Source organism: Thamnophis elegans, chromosome 5 (genome assembly GCF_009769535.1).
Source record: "Thamnophis elegans isolate rThaEle1 chromosome 5, rThaEle1.pri, whole genome shotgun sequence".
Taxonomy (NCBI): Eukaryota; Metazoa; Chordata; class Lepidosauria; order Squamata; family Colubridae; genus Thamnophis; species Thamnophis elegans.
This window is the reverse complement of record NC_045545.1, coordinates 95,904,643-95,928,430: the sequence shown is the minus strand read 5'-3', so window position 1 is coordinate 95,928,430 and position 23,788 is coordinate 95,904,643. Positions and strand designations below refer to the sequence as shown.

At 45.3% G+C, this 23,788-nt stretch overlaps 1 protein-coding gene across 1 annotated transcript in view; it reads left to right on the top strand.

Annotated features, from left to right (window-relative positions):
- SLC2A4RG (SLC2A4 regulator) overlaps window positions 1–13,100 on the top strand; it is a 33,837-nt gene extending 20,737 nt beyond the window's left edge. The window contains 7 exon segments of the mRNA XM_032218188.1: window positions 4,416–4,454; window positions 4,457–4,518; window positions 7,409–7,677; window positions 7,680–7,699; window positions 9,519–9,647; window positions 10,187–10,311; window positions 11,540–13,100. Of these exon segments, the coding sequence (XP_032074079.1) occupies window positions 4,416–4,454; window positions 4,457–4,518; window positions 7,409–7,677; window positions 7,680–7,699; window positions 9,519–9,647; window positions 10,187–10,311; window positions 11,540–11,651 (756 nt within the window). The 3' untranslated portion in view covers window positions 11,652–13,100.
- Window positions 13,101–23,788: the final 10,688 nt, after the last annotated feature.

Below are 23,788 nucleotides of genomic sequence, written 5' to 3'. Positions count from 1 at the left end.
ACCCACCGGCCACAACCCTTTGGCCTCTGCCTCCCAGCAATTTACCTGTCAGCATCACTCCATTACATAATTAGGAAAGAAAGACTAAGAGACTCCATGGATGGAAATCCAAAGTACTCTTACTAATTATAATGGTAAGCAAGCAGTTGCCGAAGCAAAGTCTACTTAATTAGGCGCGAAAGCGATTGATATATAGAATAGCCCATTCCCCACCCCTTAGGATCATAGCTCCAGGCCAATCATAAGTCCTTCAAGTGTCAGGTGTGAGATAACTTCAAACAGGCATCACGAAGATGGAATGTCGAGGCCGTTAATCTACGCAGGAAGCTCTCACGCATGCGCCATCCGAGCATCTCGAACATCCTAGAAGACTCCTCCAGCACATCCATTAACCCCTCCCAAATACCAGCCCTCCCTCCCCGTTTCATGGCAGCTGAAGCAACAGCAAGGCAGAAGCCTGACATTACCTCTTTGCAGCCACTTCAATAAGCTATAGCAATCCCTGCAGCCTGAACAGCTGATGATCTGGAGGCCCAGGCTGAAACTGAAGTGAAACTTGCTGTTTGCTCCACAAGGCAAATTGCTGGCAGGCCAGAGTCAGATTTTTTCTTCTTGTTGTGCTAATCAGGCTGTTTGCTGCAAGGAGGTAAGTCAACAACTATAAATGCCTATAGAATGTTCAAATTATTAGACTTATTTTTTTTAAAGACTGCTTTATTATTATTCTGGACAACTTAACAAAGTAAGAAGCTCTTTAAAATAAGTGCTTGATCTGAAGAGGCCCAGTGCTATTGTTTTAAAAGTGCTATCTTTTAAATAGCAGAGAATAACTATACTTCCAGAAAGCGCATCAATTTTCACAGCATCTGTACAAGTATAGTCTGAAATATAACACTACAAAGAGTGTATATTGTCTGTACTGTTTGCTGTTTGTTGCAAGGAGGCAAATTGCTGGGAGGCAGAGGAAAATATTTTCCCCTTGTTTTCCTCCCCAAAATCTAGGCGCATCTTATACTTTGGAGCGTCTTATACTCCGAAAAATACAGTATCTCTTGCTCTGTAAGGGTGTGTGAGAAAGACCTTGGAGACCGGAGTAAGGGAGACTAGATAATAAACCGTGGAGCCCACAGGAGGAGAATGGGCAGCAGGGCAAGAGGCTCAGCGGGGACTCTCCCTAGCTGCTTTTGAAATATTTTACTTTAAATTTTCATTCGGAAGGTTAAAATACAAGTAGTCCTCGACTTACAAACAGTTCGTATACTGACCGTGACTTACGACCATTTTTCAGACTCTAGGGCCATTGCAGCATGGTGATTTACATTTGGATTTTTGCAACTGTTTCATATGTTATGACGGTTGCTGTGTAGCGGGGTCATGCGATTCCAATTTGTGACATTTGACAAGCAAAGTCAACGGAGAAGCCATATCCCTTAACAACAATCAGTTAGAACAATTAATCAGTGGAACAGAAGTTGCCTCCAGAAGTTGTGAATGCCCCAACACTGGAAGTCTTTAAGAAGATGTTGGACAGCCATTTGACTGAAACGGTATAGGGTTTCCTGCCTAGGCAGGGGGTTGGACTAGAAGACCTCCAAGGTCCCTTCCAACTCTGCTATTGTATTGTAAAAAGATAGAAAGATAGATGATAGATAGATAGATAGATAGATAGATAGATAGATAGATGATAGATAGATAGATAGATAGATAGATAGATAGATAGATAGATAGATAGATAGATAGGTAGATAGATATGATTAGATGGGTGGGTGGATAGATGGATAGATAGATAGATAGATAGATAGATAGATAGCTAGATAGATAGATAGATAGATAGATAGATAGATATAGACAGACAGACAGACAGAGACAGAGATGATTAGATAGATAGATAGATAGATAGATAGATAGATAGATAGATAGATAGATAATAGATAGATAGATAGATAGATAGATAGATAGATAGATAGATAGATAGATAGATAGATAGATAAACAGACAGACAGATGATTGGATGGATGGATGGACAGACAGACAGACAGATAAATGGATGGATGGATGGATGGATGGATAGATAGATAGATAGATAGATAGATAGATAGATAGATAGATGATAGATAGATAGATAGATAGATAGATAGATAGATAGATAGATAGATAGATAGAAGATAGATAAACAGACAGACATAGATTATTAGATTTCAAGGGTTGCCACAAAGAAGAGGGAGTCAAACTATTCTCCAGGCACCTGAGGGTAGAACAAGAGCAATGGGTGGAAACTAATCAAGGAGAGAAGCAACTTAGAACTGAGGAGAAATTTCCTGACAGTGAGAACAATTAATCAGTGGAAGAGAAGTTGCCTCCAGAAGTTGTGAATACCCCAACACTGCAAGTCTTTAAGAAGAGGTTGGATAGCCATTTGTCTGAAACGGTATAGGGTTTCCTGCCTAGGCAGCGGGTTGGACTAGAAGACCTCCAAGGTCCCTTCCAACTCTGCTATTGTATTGTATTGTAACTGGGTTACTAACTTGGCAGCTGCTGAGGTTCACTTAGCAACTAGACAACAGAACAACTAGACAACTAGAACAACTACTACTGGCAAGAAAGGTTGTAAAATGGGGCAGAATTCAGACCGATAATGGTTGTCCCTCTCTTCTAAAACCTTGGAGGTCTTCTATCTTGGAGCCTCAGAGGCTCAGGGGGGACCCTCCCTAGTTGCTTTTATTTTAAATTTTATTCAGAAGGTTAAATACAAGTAGTCCTAAACTAACAACAGTTCATTTTATGGTAGGTTCCCCATTAAAAAAAAACCCACAATAATCCCAAACCCATTTGGTGTCTCGGGAAATAAAAATAACAAGTTGAAGTGTGCCCCAGCGAACTAAATATTAAGATGGAAATCAAATTGAAGAACAAAAAACCCTGAAGGGAATAGGAGTGGAGTCAAAGATGTGTTGTTGTGGTCAACACATCTGAATAGCAGAATAACAGACTTGGAGGGACCTTGGAGGTCTTCTAGTCCAACCCCCTGCTCAGGCAAGAAACCCTATACCATTTCAGACAATGTTTACCCAACATCGTCTTAAAAACTTCCAGTGTTGGAGCATTCACAACTTCTGGTGGCAAGTGTTCCACTGCTTAATTGTTTCTCAGTGTCGGTAAATTTCTCTTCAGTTCTAGGTTGCTTCTCTCCTTGATTAGGTAAAGGTTCCCCTCGCAAGTATGTGCTAGTCGTTCCTGACTCTAGGGGGCGGTGCTCATCTCCGTTTCAAAGCCAAAGAGCCAGCGCTGTCCGAAGACGTCTCCGTGGTCATGTGGCCGGCATGACTAAACTGCGGAGGCGCACGGAACGCTGTTACCTTCCCACCAAAGATGGTTCCTATTCTCTACTTGCATTTTTTTACGTGCTTTCGAACTGCTAGGTTGGCAGAAGCTGAGACAAGTAACGGGAGCTCACTCTGTTACACAGCGCTAGGGATTCGAACTGCCGACTTTCTTTTTTTGGTTGTTTAAATTTTTATTTCCATTTTCATTTTCATAACACACACTCACATGTATACTATACATAGCCCATATCATATAGTATTATATAATAATTACATCAGTTTCTCTTGTCAACAATGCCCCCCCCCCCAAAATAGAACCCATTATAGCTCTTTCTGCTCTCCATACACCTCTTTCTTCTACCACCCTCCAACTTTCTATCTTCCCTCCATCATCCTTTTCTACTCTACTTCCCCTCCTACTGCTCCTCTCTCTACAATCCATTCCTCCTTATCCTTCTCATCTTCCCCCCTTGCCCTCTCTTCCTATCCTTCTCTACCATCTTTCTTCTTTCCCACCTCCTCCTCTCCTTAGGTGTATTTCCGCTACATGTCAATATGCTTAGCCTATCCTATTTTTAAAGAAAAAGTAGTAATAATAATAGTAATGAGAATATAAAATAAAGAAAAAAAAACAGTATACATGTGGAGTCAAATTACATTGAAATCTAACGAATTGCCGACTTTCTGACCGACAAGCTCAGCATCTTAGCCACTGAGCCACAGCGTCTTTAGTCTTTTTGATGAGTTTCCATCTAGTGCTCTTGTCCTGCCTTCAGGTGAATCCCAACACCTGTTTCACTTAGCAAGAGAAATTTGGGACTCAAGTTGTGGTTGTAAGGCGAGGACTACCTATAATCTGAAACACAACATTCCTCTTGTCCAGAAAGTCCGGGCCATTACTCATCCATTCCCATTATCTCCGAGTTTCTCTCTAATTTCTTGGGTTGTGGGATAATTGTATTCGCGTAATCAGGGTGGCCAGGGATCCGACCAATGGTAGAATTTGAATCTCCAGGAGGACCTTGGGAATCCTGAGATGGGATGAGAGGTCCACCTGACCTAAAAGTTGCATTTTGTTCTCCTGTTACATAGAACTCCACGAAAGTGATGTTCAAGTGTTTGTGGAAGAAGCTGTGGGAAAGTTTCTCAGCAGTTCCTCAGGGATGCAGAAGCACATCCGAGCCATTCACCTGGGGTAGGTCAACCTCTTGATCATTAAAGGCGTTTAATGATAAATGCAAAGGCGTTCCCTTTTGAGCATTTGGTTGTGGGCATTTGTGGCCCATGTGCCTCTGGGAAAGCATGGGCCTGCAGTCAGTTGCATCCTTCCTGCATTGGGATCTGGATCCTTCACGGGTCCTTTTAAATGCCGTCCCCATCCCCTCCAGGAATTGGCAAGTAACTCAAACTACCAGAGCAATCCTCACACCTTTTGTGCTGTTAATAGGCCAATTAGGAATAACCAATGATAAACACTACCAGAAGGAGTCTCTCTCTATGTTAGGGTATATGACTGAGTTTACAATGTAGTTAGATTACATGACTAAAATAATTATAATATTAAGAGCTTTGCAACAAAGTAAGAGGAATCTGAGGAATTGTGACAAGTAGAAAGTCATGATTTTAACTTTCCCCTGTGGCCATTGTGTATTTATTTATTATTTATTTATTTAGTAGTTAGTTAGTTAGTTGGTTCCACCACAAATCCGCGGTAGACTAAAGCGCGCTCGACGAAAGTGCGTACGTGACGTCATCACAGCGTGACGAAAACGGCACGCTGTGAGCGGTACATTTAAAATTAACGCGGAAAACCTTACCCTAAACCCCCCCCCCAAACCTAACCTAAACCTAACCCTAAGCCTAACCTTAACCTAACCCTAAACCTAACCCTTAACCTAACGCTAAACCTAACGCTAACCCTTAACCTAACCCTAAACCTAACCCTAACGCTTAACGTAACCCTAAACCTAACCCTAACCCTTAACCTAACCCTAACCCTTACCTTTATGTGAATCGGCTTGCTTTAATTTTATTTTAATTAATTTATTTTAATTTTATTTGTTGCACTGCTGATGACGTCACGTACGCGCTTTGATCGGGCGCGCTTTAGTGGACCGCGGTTTTGACGGGTCACGAGTTAGTTAGTTAGTTAGTAGATTTATAGGCCGCCAATCCCGGGGGACTCCGGGCGGCTACAAAGCGAAAAGAAGAGTAATTAATAAAAAAATAAGGAAACAATTTAAACATCACCCATGGACCCAATCTGATTGGGGCTAGACCTCAACAATGAGGTCAACAGCCTCAGGCCTGCCGGATAGTCAGGTTTTAACAGCTTTTTCGGAAGGCCATGAGAGTGGGCAAGGTCCGGATCTCTGGGGTTAGTTCATTCCAAAGGGTCGGAGCAGCCACAGAGAAGGTCCTCCTCCGGGGGAGCCACAGTCGACACTGTCTGGCTGACGGCATCTGGAGGAAGCCCACTCTGTGGGATCTCACCAGCCGTTGGGAGGTATGTGGCAGTAGGCGGTCTCGCGGTATCCTGGACCTAGCCATGTAAGGCTTTAAAGGTAATAACCAGCACCTTGAATTGCGTCCGGAGACCAATAGGAAGCCAGTGCAGCTCGCGGAGGATAGGCGTAACGTGGGTGTATCTTGGTACACCCAATGTCACTCGCGCGGCTGCGTTCTAGGCTAGTTGCAGTCTCCAACCGCTTTTCAGGGGCAGCCCATGTAGAGCGCATTACAGTAGTCAGTCTTGAGGTGACGAGGTGGGGGGGAATGCAAAGGATTTTCTAGCTCGGATCCGAGGCAACTGGGCGGAGAAACAACTCCCGGAGAGGAAACTCCACACGGAACACCTTCTCCCTCCCTCTCTCTCTCTCTTTCCTCCTTCCCTTCCTCTGTTTGGCTGGGCGGTGAACTGTCACCTGAGCCCAAAGCCCAGGGTGAACAGTATTTCTCCCAAAGGCCCGTGAGGAAGGGCCTGTGTCAGCACCTCTCCATTTAATAATTAGGAAAGAAAGACCATGAGACTCCATACGTGGAAAATCAAATGTACTTTTACTAATTAAAAATGGTTAGAGAGCGGTTGCATAGCGAAGTCTGATTAATTAGGCGCGAAAGCAGTTGATATATAGAATAGCCCATTCCACACCCCCTGGCATCATAGGCCTAGGCCAATCATAAGTCCCTTCAAGTGTCAGGTGTGAGATAACTTCAAAAGGCATCACGAAGATGGAATGTCGGTGCCGTTAGTCCAGGCGGGAAACACCCACGCATGCGTAGTCTGACCATCCAGTGAACTCCAGAACATTCCTCCAGCACATCAAGTAACCCCACCCAAATACCATGCCCTCCCTCCCTGTTTCATGGCAGCTGAAGCAACAGCAAAGCAGAAGCTGACAGCCTGGGACTAAAGAGGCAGGGTCCCATTGGCCGGCACGAACAGCTAGGGTCCTAACACGTAGGCGAAATGGTAGAGGTGAATGAATGGAGGTGAAAACCTGGGGGGCGAAAAAAGGGTACAGGAGAACAGTCCCATTCCACCTGGGGAGGGCTATATATAAAGGAGGGGTTGAGGAAACTCCATTGTTTATAGTCACCTGCCTTGCTTCCTTTGAGGAGGACATCTATCTGAAGAAGGACCCACAAGGTTTCGAAGGGTTGGGTAGGAAATTCGCCAAATGGGAGTTATGCATGGGCCAAGGACTACCAGTTTGAGATGATACTAGAAAGGAGGTTGAGGTGATACCAGGAAAAAAAAAGATTGAGATGATACTAGAAAGAGATGATACTAGAACAGAGAAGGTTGAGATGATACTAGAAAGGAGGTTGAGGTGATACCAGAAAAAGAGAAGGTTGAGGTGATACCAAAGAAGGCACTTCCTTCTGTGATTTTCAAGCTTCCCCTTGCCTTTCTTTTCTCCTGCCACTCTTCATTCATGGGTATCTCTTCTACTCCTTAGCGCCACCATAAGTACTTCTACCGTGCCTAAGAGGACAGTCCCTTGAATTTCCAGCAAAGGCTTCCTCTTCCACAGTTGTCTTCTCTTTGAAGGTGCTAAGGGCCCTTTCTTCTCTTTCCCCAGGAGGAAGGCTGACCTGGATCAGAGTGATGGAGAGGAAGATTTTTACTACACCGAGCTGGACGTCAATGTGGATTCCTTGACTGATGGTCTCTCCAGCCTGACTCCTGTCTCCCCAACCTCCCCGGTGCCCCCTCCCTTTCCAGTCCTGGAGGAGGTCCAGAAAATTCTGCCTATTCCACTCAACCCCAAGGTTTCCGTGGTGTCACACCTGAGCCAATCGGCACCCCTAAACCTCCTCAGCCAGTCGGCACCCACAGGTTTGGAGCACATCCAACCGATCATGCCTATCAGGTGAGTTTCCATAGTCATCCAAAGAAGCCTTTCTGTTGTGGCCCACTAGGGCCAGCAGAGCTGGCCCCTAGATTCAGACAGTGAGGAGGTGGGGGAGGAAGATGGGCCAGTCCTGAAGTCTGGGGAAGGCTCTGATGTGGGCTCTGTGTCAGAGGCAGAGAGGGGGCCAGAGCCGTATGCCAGTTATCAGCTGCCCAGAGTCAGATATCAGTGAGGCAGAAGAACAGCTGGAGCCTGTTCCCAGTGTGCATATGTACAGTTGCCAGACAAAGGGAACAGCTAAAGAACTGGGGCTGACTTGGGAGTAAGGCCACAGGTGGACAGTGAATGGCCCCTCCCAGAGGAAATAAAAAAGGAGCGAAAGGGGAGTGGAGTTTGCAGGAGACAATTAGTTCCCTTAATTCGTTCGTGACTCCTGAGACTCCTTGCCAGGTTTTGCAGATATCAGCCTGGCAGCTCTCCAAGCCAGAGAAGGTCTGTGACCATAAATCCTCCCTTTAAAGACTTTGCTGGATGTGAATGAGCAGAATTCACAGCAAATTAATCTCAGTCAGAAGACTTTCCAGCCAGATCAGTGTCCACCAGACCCACACAGGAAGGATTCAAATGGATCACTGGTAGTCCTTGACTTATGACCACAATTGAGCTGGCGACTGCCGTGGCTAAGCGAGATATTTGTGAAGCGAATTTTGCCCATTTTTACGACCTTGCTTGTCACCGTTGTTAAGTGAATCGGTGCTGCTGTTCAGTTGCTAACACGGTTGTAAGTGAATCCAGCTTCCCCATTGACTTTGCTCGTCGGAAGGTTGCAAAAGGGGATTGCTTGGGCACTGCAACCTGTCGTAAATATGGACCAGTTGCCAAGCATCTGAATTTTGAATGACGTGGCCAGGGGGGATGCTGCAACCGTCATATGTGTGAAAAACTCTCCTAAGTGACTTTTTTCAATACCGTTGTAACTTTGGTCACTAAAGGGACATAAGTCAGGTAATGCTGCGCTTTGTTGTTTTCCTGCCTATAATGCAAGAATCTTCCCAGGCTGCTGGCCTTCGCTTGGGAAAAACCAGATAAGGTTCCATGGAATTTGGCGGGAGGGGTGAGGCCTAAGTGTTGTGGCCCGCCAGTTGCCAGCAGAGCTGGCGGCAGATTCAGACAGTGAGGAAGTTGGGGAGGAACATGGGCCCATGCTGTAGTCTGGGGAAGGCTCTGATGAGGGCTCTGTGTCGGAGGCAGAGAGGGGGCCAGGGCCATCTGGGAGTTACCAGCTGCCTTCAGAGTCAGACATCAGTGAGGCAGAAGAACGGCTGGAGCCTGTTCCCAGTGTGCGCATGTGCAGAGTTGCCAGATGAAGGGAACAGCTAAGGAACAAGAGTTGACTTGGGAGTAAGGCCACAGGTAGACAGGGAATGGCCCCTCCCATAGGGAATAGCAGAGGTGAAAGGGATGGAGTTTGCAGGAGACCATTCATTCATTCCTGCATTCTTGCCAAGTATTGTAGCGTCTGAAAGATATTGGCCTGACCACTCTCCAAGCCTGATAAAGGTCGGGTAATTGTGAACTATCTTGAAAGACGGTGAGAGAGGAAAGACTTTGCTGGAGAGGAATTCACTGTACATTAAATTAAAGGGGTTTATCGGGACGGGGACTCGGCTTCGTTCTGCTGAGGAAGCCTAGGTCAGAACACTAAGTCTCTTGCAGCTATGCAACGATTCAAGGCTACTTCCCTGCTTGATGCCTCCTCCTTTCCTTGACTGGTAAAAGTTTCCCAACGTTCAGTTTCTCCAGTGTCTCGTGTTGACATGTGTCTTTTCGCTTCCAGGCAATGGGTCCCACCGGGATGCTGACGGATCTGAAGGCTCCTCCAGCTGGGATGGAAATCAGCATATCGTGGCAGCAGCCAGTCCTTTTCCCTCCACCGCTGCCCCCCGTCCTCTTCAAAAGCCCCTCAGTGAGTAACGTGAAGGCCACCCCAATATTTTTCCTGGGTAAGAGCTGGTGTCTCCAATAGTTCTAGTTTGGGAATCTCACCACCACGTCTGGAGGCAACTTCTGTTCCACTGATTAATTGTTCTCACCATTAGGAAATTTGTCCTTAGTTCTTGGTTGGTTCTCTCCTTGATTAGTTTCCACCCATTGCTTCTTATTCTGTCTTCAGGGGCCTTGATGATGATCCCTAGTTGGGTAATGAAATGTTTGCAAGAAAACCACCAGGCTCGGAGAGAACCAAGGACCCAACAGTCATCTTCCTCCTCCTCTTTCTCCTCCTCTACCGCCACCTTCACCTTCTCCTCCATTCTGCGCACACCTACTCCCTTCTAGCACTGATAACGTTCCTTAGTTGGGTCATGAAACGTCTGCAAGAAAGCCACCACCAAGCTCAGGGAGGACCGAGGGCTCCACGTTGACTTCTTAGTTGTGCCGTTGAGATCTCTTCCCTCCCTTCCCAAATGACCCGCTCTCTTCTTCCTCTTCCTCCTCCTCTACCAGGGCTGCCTGACTCCCATCCAACCCGCCGATTCGGAAGAGAAACGCCTCCAAGGCTCCCCTGCATCAGTTGCCAAAGGACAACCGTTATTGCCCTCTTCCGTGCCAAAGCCTGCAACAGGCACCAGGTGGGTGGCTATCCATCAGATCTTCTCTTCCTGCCCCTCCCCAGCCTGGCACCTCCAACCTGTTCTCTGGGTGATCCTAACGCCTTATTGTGGCCCACCAGCGGAGCTGGCAGCAGTTTCGGACAGTGAGGAGGTTGGGGAGGAACCTGGGCCAGTCTTGGAGCCTGGGGAAGGCTCTGAAGAGGGCTCTGTGTTGGAGGCAGAGAGGGGGCCAGGGCCATCCGACAGTTACCAGCTGCCTTCGGAGTCAGGAATGCTGGGAGTTGAAGTCTACAGGCCATAGCTGCCCACCTCCTATCAGTCTTAAGACCAGAAGAGAATTCTGGGAGTTGAAGTCACACCCATCTTTAACTTGCCAAGATTGACAATCACCGTTATGGCCCACCAGCAGCCAACAGAGCTGGCAGCAAATTCGGACAGTGAGGAGGTGGGGGAGGAACATGGGCCAATCCTGGAGTCTGGGGAAGGCTCTGATGAGGGTTCTGTGTCAGAGGCAGAGAGGGGGCCAGGGCCATATGCCAGTTAGCAGCCTGCCCTTGGAGTCAGAGATCAGTAGGGCAGAAGAACAGCAGGAGCCTGTTCCCGGTGTCCGTATGCACAGAGTTGCCAGATTAAGGGAACAGTTAAAGAACAGGGGTTGACTTGGGAGTAAGGCCACATGATGAATGGCCCCTCCCAGAGGAAATAAAAGAGGAGCGAAAGGGGAGTGGAGTTTGCAGAAGACAATTAGTTCCCTTAATTGGTTTGTGATTCTGAGAGTCCTTGCCAGGTTTTGCAGATATCGGCCTGGCAGCTCTCCAAGCCAGATGAGGTCTGTGACTGTAAATCCTCCCTTGAAAGAGTTTGCTGGATGCGAATGAGCAGAATTCACAGTCAGTTAATAAAAGGGGGTTTTGTCGGGACCAGGAGTTTGCTTCAGGCTCTCGGGAAGCCTCGGTCAGAACAGGATGGTGCCAATGGATATAAGCATCTGCCAGGTTGCTGAGCACCAGAAATACGATCACTTGACAGTGGGGGTGAACAATTAGTTCAATTCATTAGAGCAGTGTTCCCAAACTTGGCAACTTGAAGATGTCTGGACTTCAACTCCCAGAATTCTGGGAGTTGAAGTCCAGACATCTTCAAGTTGCCAAGTTTGGGAAACACTGCATTAGAGTGAAGATTTGTTTGTGACTCTCGCCCGCTTCCTCCATCCTCTCAATCCGCCTTTCTCTCTGCCTCCTTGCAGGAAGCCGCGTGGCGAAGCCAAGAAATGCCGCAAAGTCTACGGGATGGAGAACCGCAGCATGTGGTGCACGGCCTGTCGCTGGAAGAAAGCCTGCCAGCGGTTCGTCGATTGAGCTGGGGAGAGGGGGGGGGGAGAAATCTTCAGCCGCCCTTGGCCTCCGTCTGCGTTGCGCGATTTGCACTTTGGTGCCTTCCAGCCTGGTCTCCCCTTGCACCGTCTACCGCCCCCCACCCCCTTGCCCTGACCTACCCGTCCGCTCGCCCCCTTCTCCAAGCTGGTGGGGTGGGGGCTCTTCCCCAATCGTGCCTTGGCTCAGGAAAACCAGCCTTTCTGGGATGAACGGAGTCGCGGGACCCTTTGCCGAAAGGAAAGAGCAGAGCGTCTCGCCCACTCTGGCCGGCCGAAGCGTCATCCGGGATCTTCTAGATGGCCTCTCCCTTCACCCAGGGATACCTGCCGATCCAAGCCTCCGTCGGATTTCCCCGCGTCCATCCACACATGTGAAAAATTTAAGCCATTGCTTGTCTTTGGATGGTGTTTGTTTTTGTTTTTATTTTCTTACTCCTGAAATAAGCTATGTCTTTCATCCTCCTCCTCTTCTTCCTTCACCTCCCACTACGGATCTCCCAACTTTGTTGAGGTTTGAGACCGCGAGAGTTCCAGAATGTTCTTCAGAGCCGAGATGTGAAGCTTTTGGACATTTTTCGTTCTCTGGGATGGGAGAACCAAGCCTGACACGTGGTGTTTTTTAAATTTTTGGATACCTGTCCTGCAATATATATTTTTTCTCCGTTTCTTGGTAAGCTTTGGCGTTCAGGACTTTGGAGCGGAAGACAAAAAAAAAGGCATTGGAAGGCGAAGAAACGGTCTCTGCTTTCTCTCTTCTTCACTTTCACTTGGTGGCTGCAAGCAGGTTTTCCTAAAAACTCACCTTGATTAAATTCAGTTTGGAAGCGAAGAGATGGATAGAACCGAAGAGTGGGAAAAATGCAAACCTATCGAACATCAGCAAAACGTTTAAAAAAGTTCTTTTGCTTTTCTGTTTCTTTCCAATCTCGGGGAGTTTTCTGATTTTTTATTTTTTTTAAACAGCCACCCCATCCTCCCCCCCCCCCCCAAATATCCCCTTCCCAATGGTGCCTGCCAAAGAAAGGCTCACTTATAGGAAATATTTTTCCTCGGCATAACCGTCTTGTGAATGGAAACGTTAAGTCTCTCGCAAGGAATAAGCTATGCGCCAAATATGTAGCCTGACCAATTTGCAACCTGGACTGAATTTGCATCCAAAGCTGACTCGGGACAGCGGGGAGAAAAAAATATATATGGCAATTTCCTTTATGTGCAATTTCGATTTAAAAAAAAAAAAACATTTACACAATGGGATGATGGGGATGGGATGTTTCTGTCCGCTGTCATAGCTTCCCCTCCCCCACCCCCGATCTAAACGGCAACGATAGAATATCGGAAAGATTTCCCACTCTGCTCTCCTGTTCTCCCTTAAGAGAGAGAGAAAAAATGGCCAGCTTAAGTCAATTTTGGAATCAGGATATATATATTTTTTTAAAAAGAAATCAGCCGCGAAAAAAAATTGATCAGTGTTGAACTTTGGAACTGGGGCTAAGCTTTGTTTAAAGCCATTTCTGTAGGTTTTGTAGCTCCTTGGAGCAGGATTGGTGGCAATTGGGGGTTGGGGGGTTGGAGGGGCTCGTTCAGGATCCTGCGTGAAGTTTGCTGGTTTTGCTTCGAAAAGTCACCAGATGGTGGCGCTGTGAGATGTGTTGAAGTCTAGCGAAATATTTCTCAACTTTGGCAACTGCAAGGTGGGGTGGACTTCAACTCCCAGAATTCCACAGCCAGCACAGCTGGCTGTGGAATTCTGGGAGCTGAAGTCCACCATCTTAAAAAGTCACAAAGGCTGAAAAACACTGCTGTAACCCAAAGTATTTGGCTTTAAACGGGATAGATCCATGCGTCTTTTCAATCCTTGCACAAAATTAATTTTTATATAAGCCAGACACCCTCGTATTTTTTAAGGGTGGAGGCTCGTAAGAGAATGATGCCTGGAATTTTCACAAGTCTTGCACACCTAAAAAAAACCCTGCCTCTTCTAACTCCGATTGTCTCCCGTCACCATCACTATTTTAGCGGGCTTGTCTCCAAAAAAGGAAGACCCGAAACCACCATGCCAATTCTGCTCTGCCACCGTGTTTTCTTACTGTTAAAACTGATGGTGTTATTTCCATGCACCTGTCCTTTTCTTACGGCGCCTGGGATGCTTTAAAAAATAATAATTCTCCTCTGCAAATAATAACAACAAAGAAGTCTTGTTTTGTGTTTTTTTTGGTGGACATTGGTGGAAATACCCGATTCGGAAGATGTGCAAACTGAAGAGAGGCTCTGAGACCAAACGGCCCCAAGAGATCGTCCCGCTGCAACGATCCTCAAGTGTTGGTGCAAGCGCTGGATTTTGTCCGGCAGTTGTGCCCTCGCCAGAAATGAGACTGCGGAGAAAAGACTTACAATCCCCGGATTACTACTTCTTTGCACTATTGCAAACTGCACAGGGTTTTTTTTTAACTTTTCCTGCCTCCCCTATTTTCTATTCTGTTCCACTGAAGCCAATATTAGCTGGATTCAGGGGTGAAATGCTATCGGTTCGGACCGATTCACCGAACCAGTAGTAAAAAAAATGCTCCCCATTTGCCCGAACCAGTAGCAAAACAAATGCTACTTGTTCGCCCGAACCGGTAGTAAAACAATGCTACTCATTCGCCTCGAACTTGTAGTAAAAAAAAATGCTACTTGTTCACCCAAACTGGTAGTAAAAAAAAAAAAAAAAATGCTACCGGTTCGGGCAAACTGGTATTTCCGACGATCAGCTGTGACGCGCGATTTATATTAGCTAGAATTGTCGGATTTCCTACTTTCTAGCTAATTTAAATTGGGTATCTCAGCTGATTGCTGGAATCGAAGGTTCTGCGCATGCGTGGAGGTGGCGTGCTCACATCGCCTGAACCAGTAGCGAAGGTAATTTGATTTCACCCCTGGCCGGATTGGTGTTTTAACCATCGTGTGTTTCAAGAAATTGATTTCTGCGTGTGTCGGGGGTGGGTGTGAGAAAGAGGGTTTCCAACACACAGCCCTGATGTGTCTTCGGAGGACAGGTTTCCACGAAAGCATTAAACTTTTTAAAAACCTCCCTTTTTAAAGGTCTTTTTCTTTTTCTTGATGCTCTTTTGAGTTTAGTTGTTTTTTTGCAGACATTTCATCACCCAAACTTGGTACGTCATCAGCGCTAGTTCTAGGTGATGTGATGTATTTGGGGTAATGAAACTTCTGCAAGAAAACAGCCAAGCTCAGAGAGCACCAAGGATTCTTCATTTCAACCCTGAGCTACAAATATTCTCCTTTATTGGTATTTTTCCCCCCCCACTGGGTATCCTCTGGAGGAGCTGGATGTTCCCAACCCATCTGCACACTGCCAAGTTGGCAATTGCTCTGCCGAGCAAACTGGCCTTCCTTTTTCCTCTCTTTTTTTTCTTTTTTGCCCATTTTTAAAGCTTTGCTCTGCAGCCTCGTGGCTGCCCCAAAACCTGCAAAGTCCTTCGACCACGATTGTTAATTTTGGAGACAATCAACTTTTCTTGCTGTCTGCCTGCATCCCAGGTGTTTTTTTTTTTTTTTGAGGGTTTTGCCATCATCCTGTTGCACACCTATAATTAGCCGTGTGTCCTATCAAATGCAGGGGGGAAAAACGTAGCTCTGGGAGAGAGTTGGACTTCGCTTGCAAAGATGTGTAACGAGTGACTGAACTTTTCATTTCTGTTAATTCAGGAAGCTTTCTATGTACACTTAGCCCAGACGTGCGCGCACACCTACTTTTGAATTGGTAAAAAAAATAATACAGATTATTATTTTTAACTGTACGAGTCTTGTAGGCTTTACCGTTTGATCATTGGCTAGTCGGGCTTAAAATTGGGGATCGAGCCTCGCTAGGAGCGTTCCAATCGGCAAGGAAATTCCACGGGAAACCAGATTCCGTTTAACAACCGTGTTACTAATTTAACTGCTGCGAGTCATTTAATAACTGGCAAGAAAGGTGGTAAAATGGGGCAAACCTCACAACTTGCCTTGTGGGAGTTTTGGGTTGAATTGTGGCTGTAGGTCAAGGACTACCTGTATAGTCGGATCCAGCAATAGGACAACGCAGAGCTTCACAATTTCCAGCCACAATTGGGAAGCGGAATTTCCATGGCTAAGCAGTTTGTTATTAAGTGAGCCATGCATGATTTTACAACCTTTTTTTCCCCCCATGGTAAAGTCAATGTGGTTAAGTGGATCATCCAGTTGTTAAGTGAATCCAGTTTCCTTTGTTGACTTTCCTTGAAAGCTGGCTGGGTCATAAAGATGCTGACAGGACCCCAGGATGCTGCAACTGTTATGCATGCATGCATGCATACATACATGCTGGTTGCATGGCCATAAATATTGAAAACGTCATAAATGCAACCAGGTTGCCAAGCTCATGAGCAAGTGGGGGGGGGGGCAGCAATTCCCAATTCGGATCGGACCATTTTTGGGGTCTCTTGTAACTTCAGTGCTAAGTTCTACCAACTTAGCAGTTCGAAAGCACATAAAAAATGCAAGTAGGAAAATAGGAACCACCTTTGGTGGGAAGGGAACAGCGTTCCTTGCTCCTTTGGTGTTGAGTCATGCCGGCCACATGACCACAGAGACGTCTTTGGACAGTGCTGGCTCTTCGGCTTTGAAACGGAGTTGAGCACCGCCCCCTAGAGTTAGGAACAACTGGCACATATGTGCAAGGGGAACCTTTACCTTTAAGATTAAATTTATCGTAGGAATAGATACCACAGGAAACCAATTTAGGTGGTATTAAAATTAACATGGTTACAAGAGCTAATTCCAGGTCCTGGAGAAAAATTTCCTTCACTATTAGCCTTCCAGATGTGTAGATTTAAGCTCCCAGAATTCTCGGAGATAATCATGTTGGTTGGGGAATTCTGGGAGTTGAAGTCTGTAGCACAGGTGGCACTTGACTTACAACAGTTCATTTAGTGACTGTTTAAAGTGACAACGGTACTTGGAAAGTCCATTTTTCACACCTTTGTAGCAGCCCATGATTATGTGATCAAAATTCATACTTAATGACCATTGATGTGTCCCGAGGTCAAGTGATCCCCATTTGCGACCTTTTGACAAGCAAAATCAATGGGGAAGCCAGGTTCGCTTAACAACTTTGTTACTAACTTACCGACTGTATTTAACAACTGGGGCAAGAAAGGTCGTAAAATGGCAAAATTAAGTGTCTCGCCTTAAAACAACATAAGATTTTGGGTTCAATTGTGGTCAAAAGTCAAAGACAACTATTATAGCAATAGCACCTAGACCTATATACCGCTTCACAGTGCTTTCCAGCCCCCTCTAAGCGGTTTACAGAGTCAGCCTATTGCTCCCAACCATCTGGGTCCTCATTTTACCCACCTCGGAAGGAGGGAAGGCTGAGTCGACCTTGAGCCTGGTGAGAATTGAACTGCTGGAAGTCGGCAGGATTTGCCTACAATACTGCGTTCTAAGTACTGTATCACAGTATTGAGAAGTCCTTCCAAGTTCATCTACCCAGGGATTTCCAACCTTGCCAAGTTTAAGACTTGTGGACTTCAACTCCCAGAATTTTGGGAGTTGAAGTCCACAGGTCTTAAAAGTTGCCAAGTTGGAAGCCCCCAAGTTGAAACCCCCTGCTTGGTGCAGGACTGAATACAGTATCTCTGTTAGTTGCGCATCCAACCTTAGTTTGAAGGGAACTTTGTGAATGCTCCAACACTGGAAATCTTTTAAGATGTTGGATAACCATTTGTCAGTAGGGCTGTAGGGTTTCCTGCCTAGGCAGGGGGTTGGACTAGAAGACCTCCAAGGTCCCTTCCAACTCTGCTATTCTATCTGGATTCATACAACTTTGGCTTCCCCCAAAAGTCAACGCAAATTGTATTTTCTCAATTTTTTGAAAGGAGCTACCAAGGAGAAAACAACACACAGAACACTGACAGGGCAAGCTCCTGTATATATAAACAGAGAGAAAACCCCACTCCCTTCTAGCATTGATGATGTTACCTAGTTGGGTCATGAAACATCTTTCCAGAAAGCAACACAGCTGAGAGGGCACCAAGGATCCCACAAACATCCTCTCCACACACACCATTCTAGCACTGATGATGTTACCTAGTTGGGTCGTGAAAGATCTGCAGGCAAACAGCCAAGCTCAGAGAGCACCAAGGATCCCACATCTAAATGGCAACGGTCGGGAAATTATTAAAAGGAATACAGTGAAATTATAAACGGATACACTTTAGCAGCAATGTCCTGATTTATTGAAAGTGATTTTTTTTTTGTACGCATTGAAGTTAATCCCATGATAAAATCTAATCAGACAGGCAGACAGTGGGCTGCCTAGGCCTGTGTTTCTCATCCTTGTCAAATTTTAAGAGATGTGGATTTCAATTCAACTGTCTGTCTGGGGAATTCTGGGTATTGGAAATCCACATCTCTTAAAAGTTGTCCAAGTTGAGAAACACTGACCTAGACGCACAAAGTTTGAAATGGTTTAGAAAACAAAACCGGTTACCTGAACTATGGAGAAAAAAGTACAAACGACGTATATCCCCAAGACCTCGGGGCATTAAAATCTTTCGTCCCCTCATCTCCCCAATATTAAACATTGCCAATACAAACACAAGTTTATCATAATATATAAAGTCAGTATAATATAGAATATTCTCAAGGTGGGGAAAAAATCAGTGCTTAAACGCTGTCCTCGTTCGCTTTAATAGGCAGGGTGAAAAAGCACACCGAAAAATAAATATATATATATTTATGAAAGCGCACACAGAGAGTACCCCTTATTCTGAAGGAATCCTTAAAAAAAAAGGCAGAAATCCAATTCATTATGATTAGAGAACCACAAAAGAATTTTTTTAAAAAACACCATTTGGTATGGCTTTTTTTTTCATCAACAGTTGCACGTGTCACAGAATGAAATAAAATGTCGTTGCTATTGCATTTTTTTCTCCCCGTTTTTGCATTAAAAAAAAACAACAACACCTGGAGTTTTCAAGTCTGGCATTTTAACAGAGGAAGAAGCTGTGCAAATGTGGAAGCACGGAAATGAGAACGGCCTAGCAGAAGGCTGCTGGGATTGAGCCCAAGAAGCGCTAACTTCAGAGAGGCAAAAAACCAAATTGTAATCCTGTTAGACATTCCGATGACTTTTTTTTCCACTAAGGGTGAATCAAACTTCTTTCAGCCAGCATCCCTAGAAGTTATCCACCATGGCTGATAACGCCGTTCCGAGATTTCTGGCCGATGTTTTTCCTGCAATAGCACGGATTGAACAGGGCTGTTCTACAAACAAGATTCAGGCAAATCTATTTAATTATTGATTTTTGTAGCAATCGCTTCAGAGTTTCTGGTGCAAACGCATGTACAAAAGTTCCTTGCAGATCTGCTAACCGAGCATTTGCCAAGAAGACAATCACCCAATGGCCTCTTTTTCCCTTTTCACCATTCTGCGCAGCAGGGGTCAGGCTTCATTGTAAAAAGGGGAAGATTGTGGTTTAAAGTCCTGCAGGAAAGGCTCCTCAATCCCTCCCTGCCTTGGGACGAGGTGGGGAAGAAAACCAAAGCTAATGGTATTTGAAATTGGAAGGAAATTCATCCCGGGAAGACATGCAACCTAGTATCTCAGGATGGTTTTCAATCCTGGCATCTTTAAAATGCTGGAAGGATTTGAGCAGATATTTTAAAAGCATAGATTGGATTCCTGTTTGCCTCCAGGAAAACGTTTTCTTAATCTGAGGATTGCCAAAATAGAATCAGGTGTTTCAGATTAAATCGCTGATTGTGTCAACTTTTTATTTCTTTCTTGCAAATCCAACTTGCCCTCCCTTAGAAGAGGGATGAGAGACAGCTCCTGGATATAGAAAATACTTTTTAGGCAGAAATCTACCCCGTAGCTGCTGCGAGAAACAAAATAAAGCTATTGCCAGTTCGGAAAGATCAAAAATATTCAGATGATGTCTGGCTAATTCAGTGTGATAGCTTTACGTCAGAGGTGGTATTCAGCAGGTTCTGACCAATTCTGGAGAACCGGTAGTGGAAATTTTGAGTAGTTCGGAGAACCGGTAAATGCCACCTCTGACTGGCCCTGCCCCCATCTATTCTCTGCCTCCCGAGTCCCAGCTGATAGGGAGGAAATGGGGATTTTGCAGTAACCTTCCCCTGGAGTGAGATGGGAATGGAGATTTTACAGTATCCTCCTCCCTGCCATGTCCATCAAGCCACACGCACAGAACCAGTAATAAATTTTTTGAGTCCCATCACTGCTTTACGTGTTCAAAAGCTGCATGGAGTCAAAACTGTCACCTCCAGTCCCAATAAAAGGTCTTCATCAAATGAAACGAGGAGGAACTGCCATAATTAATTGTGGTTTTTTTCTTTTTTTTATCCTTCAGATCATGGATTGCAAAATACCCCCCAGTGCTTATTGTGTTGAAATACAAAGGAAATTCTTTCAACTCATGAAACTATTTTAATGCGGGGTGGGGTGTGGGGAGAGAACCTGTAAAGCTGGATGGATCTGCATGACGACCGGTAGGGTTTTCAACAAAGATGCAGCTTGCGTGTTATGAGTCCTACCAAAGATGGAAAAGTCACGTCAAAGCCTCTTGGGACAAAAGCCAAGACCAACTATCATAATGTCCTTTTCTGAGATCACGAGTAGATGATTGGACTGGAGGGGGAAAGAGTTTCCCTTAGCACAATTGAGGTAGCAGTCCAAGGATTTCAGGAGGAGTTGGGTACAATAGCCGAAATAGCCAGCAGACTGTAGCGCCCATTACCCCAATCTCTCTTCTCCTCCCACACCCCGCAAAGGGGATGGTCTGATGAAAGGGCCAGCCCTGTGGGTCACATCTTTGGAAAAAGTTCAGAGAAAAGCAACTAAGACGATCAAAGGCCTGGAGACTAAAACATGAAGAACAGTTGCGGGATTTGGGTTTGGCTACTTTAGAGAACAGAAGGAGTAGGGGGGACACGATGGAATTCCAGTGTTTGAGGGACTGCCCCAAAGAAGAGGGAGTCAAGCTATTCTCCAAAGCACCTGAGGGTAGGACAAGAAGCAATGGGTGGAAACTAATCAAGGAGAGAAGCAACTTAGAACTAAGGAGAAACTTCCTAACAGTGAGGACAATTAACCAATGGAAGAACTTGCCTCAAGAAGTTGAGGGTGCTTCATCACCAGAGATTTTGAAGAAGAGACTGGACAGTCACTTGTCTGAAATGATATAGGGTCTCCTGCTTGAGCAGGGGGCTTGGCTAGAAGATCTCCAAGGTCCTTTCCAGCTCTATTCTATTCTAACACCCACCTTGGCAACTTTAAGACATTGGACTTCAACTCCCAGAATTCCCCAGCCAGCCATGCTGGCTGGGGAATTCTGGGAATTGAAATCCAGAAGTTGCCACGGTGGGCAAACCCAGCTGTAATACTTGGTAGGCAGCCAGAGGTACTACAGCATCCATCAATGCCTCTCGTCAACTCTTCAAGGCACCGAGACTGGATACATTTTTTCCCGTCCTACGGTTTACTATTGAATAATCCAGGAGTTCCCAGCTCCAGGGGGCTGTGGCCCACTACCGGACTACGGAAGTGGCAGATGAATGAGAGTGTCTGTCGCTCACACGCTTACCCTCATGCCCCTGCCCTGCCAGTCCACAAAGCTGGAAAGGTTGGGGAACTCTGGAATAATCCATAATTGGCCATGAAATGGGCTGCATACAGCACCTGAGCCCCTTTTCTATTTGGTCCTCTATCTGCACCTGGCTATTAATTGCAGAAAATTCAGTGGCAAGTTTTCCTGGCATTTCTAGGCATGGAACAGGCAAAATGTAAAATACAAGACCTAAAACATAGTTTAAAAAAAAAAAAAACACCTCCCAATCCACACCTAATCATTCCTCACCGAAAATCAAAAGCCAGACGTAAATCCATGTTTGCGAACTCCCAGGGCTGGATTTACACACAAAGTTAAGTCTAGTGCAACACGCGAGCCCGGCCTTTGATTCCTTTGGCATTTTGCCTGTTTTTTGTACAGATCGCCGCAACTGCTAGAACAGCAAACATCCCCGGCTTGTTTGCAGAACAAAGCAAGCATCGTATTGGAGTCGGTGGCTGGCCCGTTGAGCATTAGGATTGTGCAAGATTGATAGAACTCCATTCTAGCAGCTCACAAAGCAAGTAGATAGAACGACCCATAACAATGCCTCCTAGGTAGAATCCCATCATCATCATCATCATCATCATCATCATCCTTTTAACAACCCCATAATCCCTTGCTTGGTGGAGTCTGGGCAACTGAATGGAGCTGAGTATTTACTGGCTGAATGCCCTTCCTGTTGCCAGTGCTGAGTTTTGATCAGCAGATACATTCTCATTGTGCCCAGAGACAGAAATATCTGCCTCTACCTAGGATCGAACCCACAGTCTCCTGATTGTGAGTTGAGAGCTCCACCTCTAGTCTACTGCACCATTCTCCTAGGCAGAATCCCATGAGGTGGACAAAATAGTAGTCGCACTTGAGACTTATATACCAGACTTATATACCACTTCACAGCCCTCTCTAAGCGGTTTACAGTCAGCATACTTCCCTTCCACAATCTGGCCCCTCATTTCATCCTCGGAAGGATGGAAGGCCGAGTCAACCTGAAGCCGGTCAGGATTGAACTCCTAGCAGTAGGCAGACTTAGCCTGCAATGCTGCATTCTAACCACTGTGTCATCATGGCTCTTAAAAGCTGTGCAACATGGCTTATGTCCCATAACAGTTAGGTTTCTTTGTTCAGAAACTCCCAAGATGTCAGCTGCTTTTCCAAAACTATTTGTGGAATATAAAACACAGCCTGGCCCAATGGTTCAACCTCAAGCATCATATATTCTACCGAATTTGATTAGTAAAATCTGGAGGTGTCCCCCTTGTGCACAAAAGAATTACAACCGACATTGGCCATAACTTTACAGCCTTTAATGTGGTTGCTTCTCCTCTGTGTTGTCGATAAACAGCTGCAAAAGCAAAGAGTCCACTATTTTAAGCAGAAAGGAGAGAGAAACGAGAGAATGAAGAACAAAAACAAAATAGCCTCTTCAAAATGTAATAAGTAAAATCTAACCAGCATGGAATAGGGAAAGAAAAGAGAAGGAGATAGTGACTTAAAGAGAACAGGGTTAGGTATTCAAATCTTTTGCCACAGTTATATGCTAACATTGCAGATTAGACCAACTAGGAACCGATTCTGACCACACTTACAAGGGCAGAGGGAGGAGAAGGCACAAGGAAAGATCCAGGAGAAATTAGAAGTCCTCCCCCATCCCTCTTTTTGTATAGGACTGCACTTCATATATGTAATTGGAAGTAAAACCCAGGTTTGCCGGAGTCCTACTTGAATAAGGCAGCAGAGTGGGAAATCTTGTTCTCAGGTCTGGGTAGGAGGGAAATGGAATGTCTCCAAAACCTGAAAACTGCCCCCCCCCTTAAGCATCAGAATTTGAAGCCAGCTGTTGTGTTTTTTTAAACAAAGATGCCCGTTGAGATAGAATCAAGAGGGAACTGAATCTTAGGAATGCTTTTGGAACCATCATTGAAAAACAAGAAAGTTGCTAAGGCAAGGGAGAGCCGAGAAACTGAAGAAAAGGTTTGTATCCTGCACCCAGTGAGGTGAGTGAAATGTTGATTTTTTCCCCCCAAGCCCTTTAAAAAAGTATACAAAAACCTAATCTTAAAATATCGCCCTCCGGTTAAAATACAATATAAAATGCAAGAAGTTGCAAAGATCTGTTAAAAATTACCCTTCCCCCCTCCGATTTGCCCTTCTTTCATTTGAAAATGATATATTATCATTTGGTTGGATGTTTTTTCAATGGTTAAATGAAGACACATCTTCACCTCTTCAAAGAAGTCCACATTCATGCAAAAGCTGTATTTTCTCCAACCTGCTTAACTAGGGCAGAGTCAGACTTAACACCTGCATCTATACCTTTATTTAATTATTTTATCTTTTTCAAAAGGCAACTGGTGAACCGATGAAGCTTCTTAGATGAGAAGCGAAACCTCTTCCTCAAGGAAAAAAGAGGCCAGCTGCCTTTTGAAAAAACACTTTGAGACAACTATGACCTTGATGACTGAGA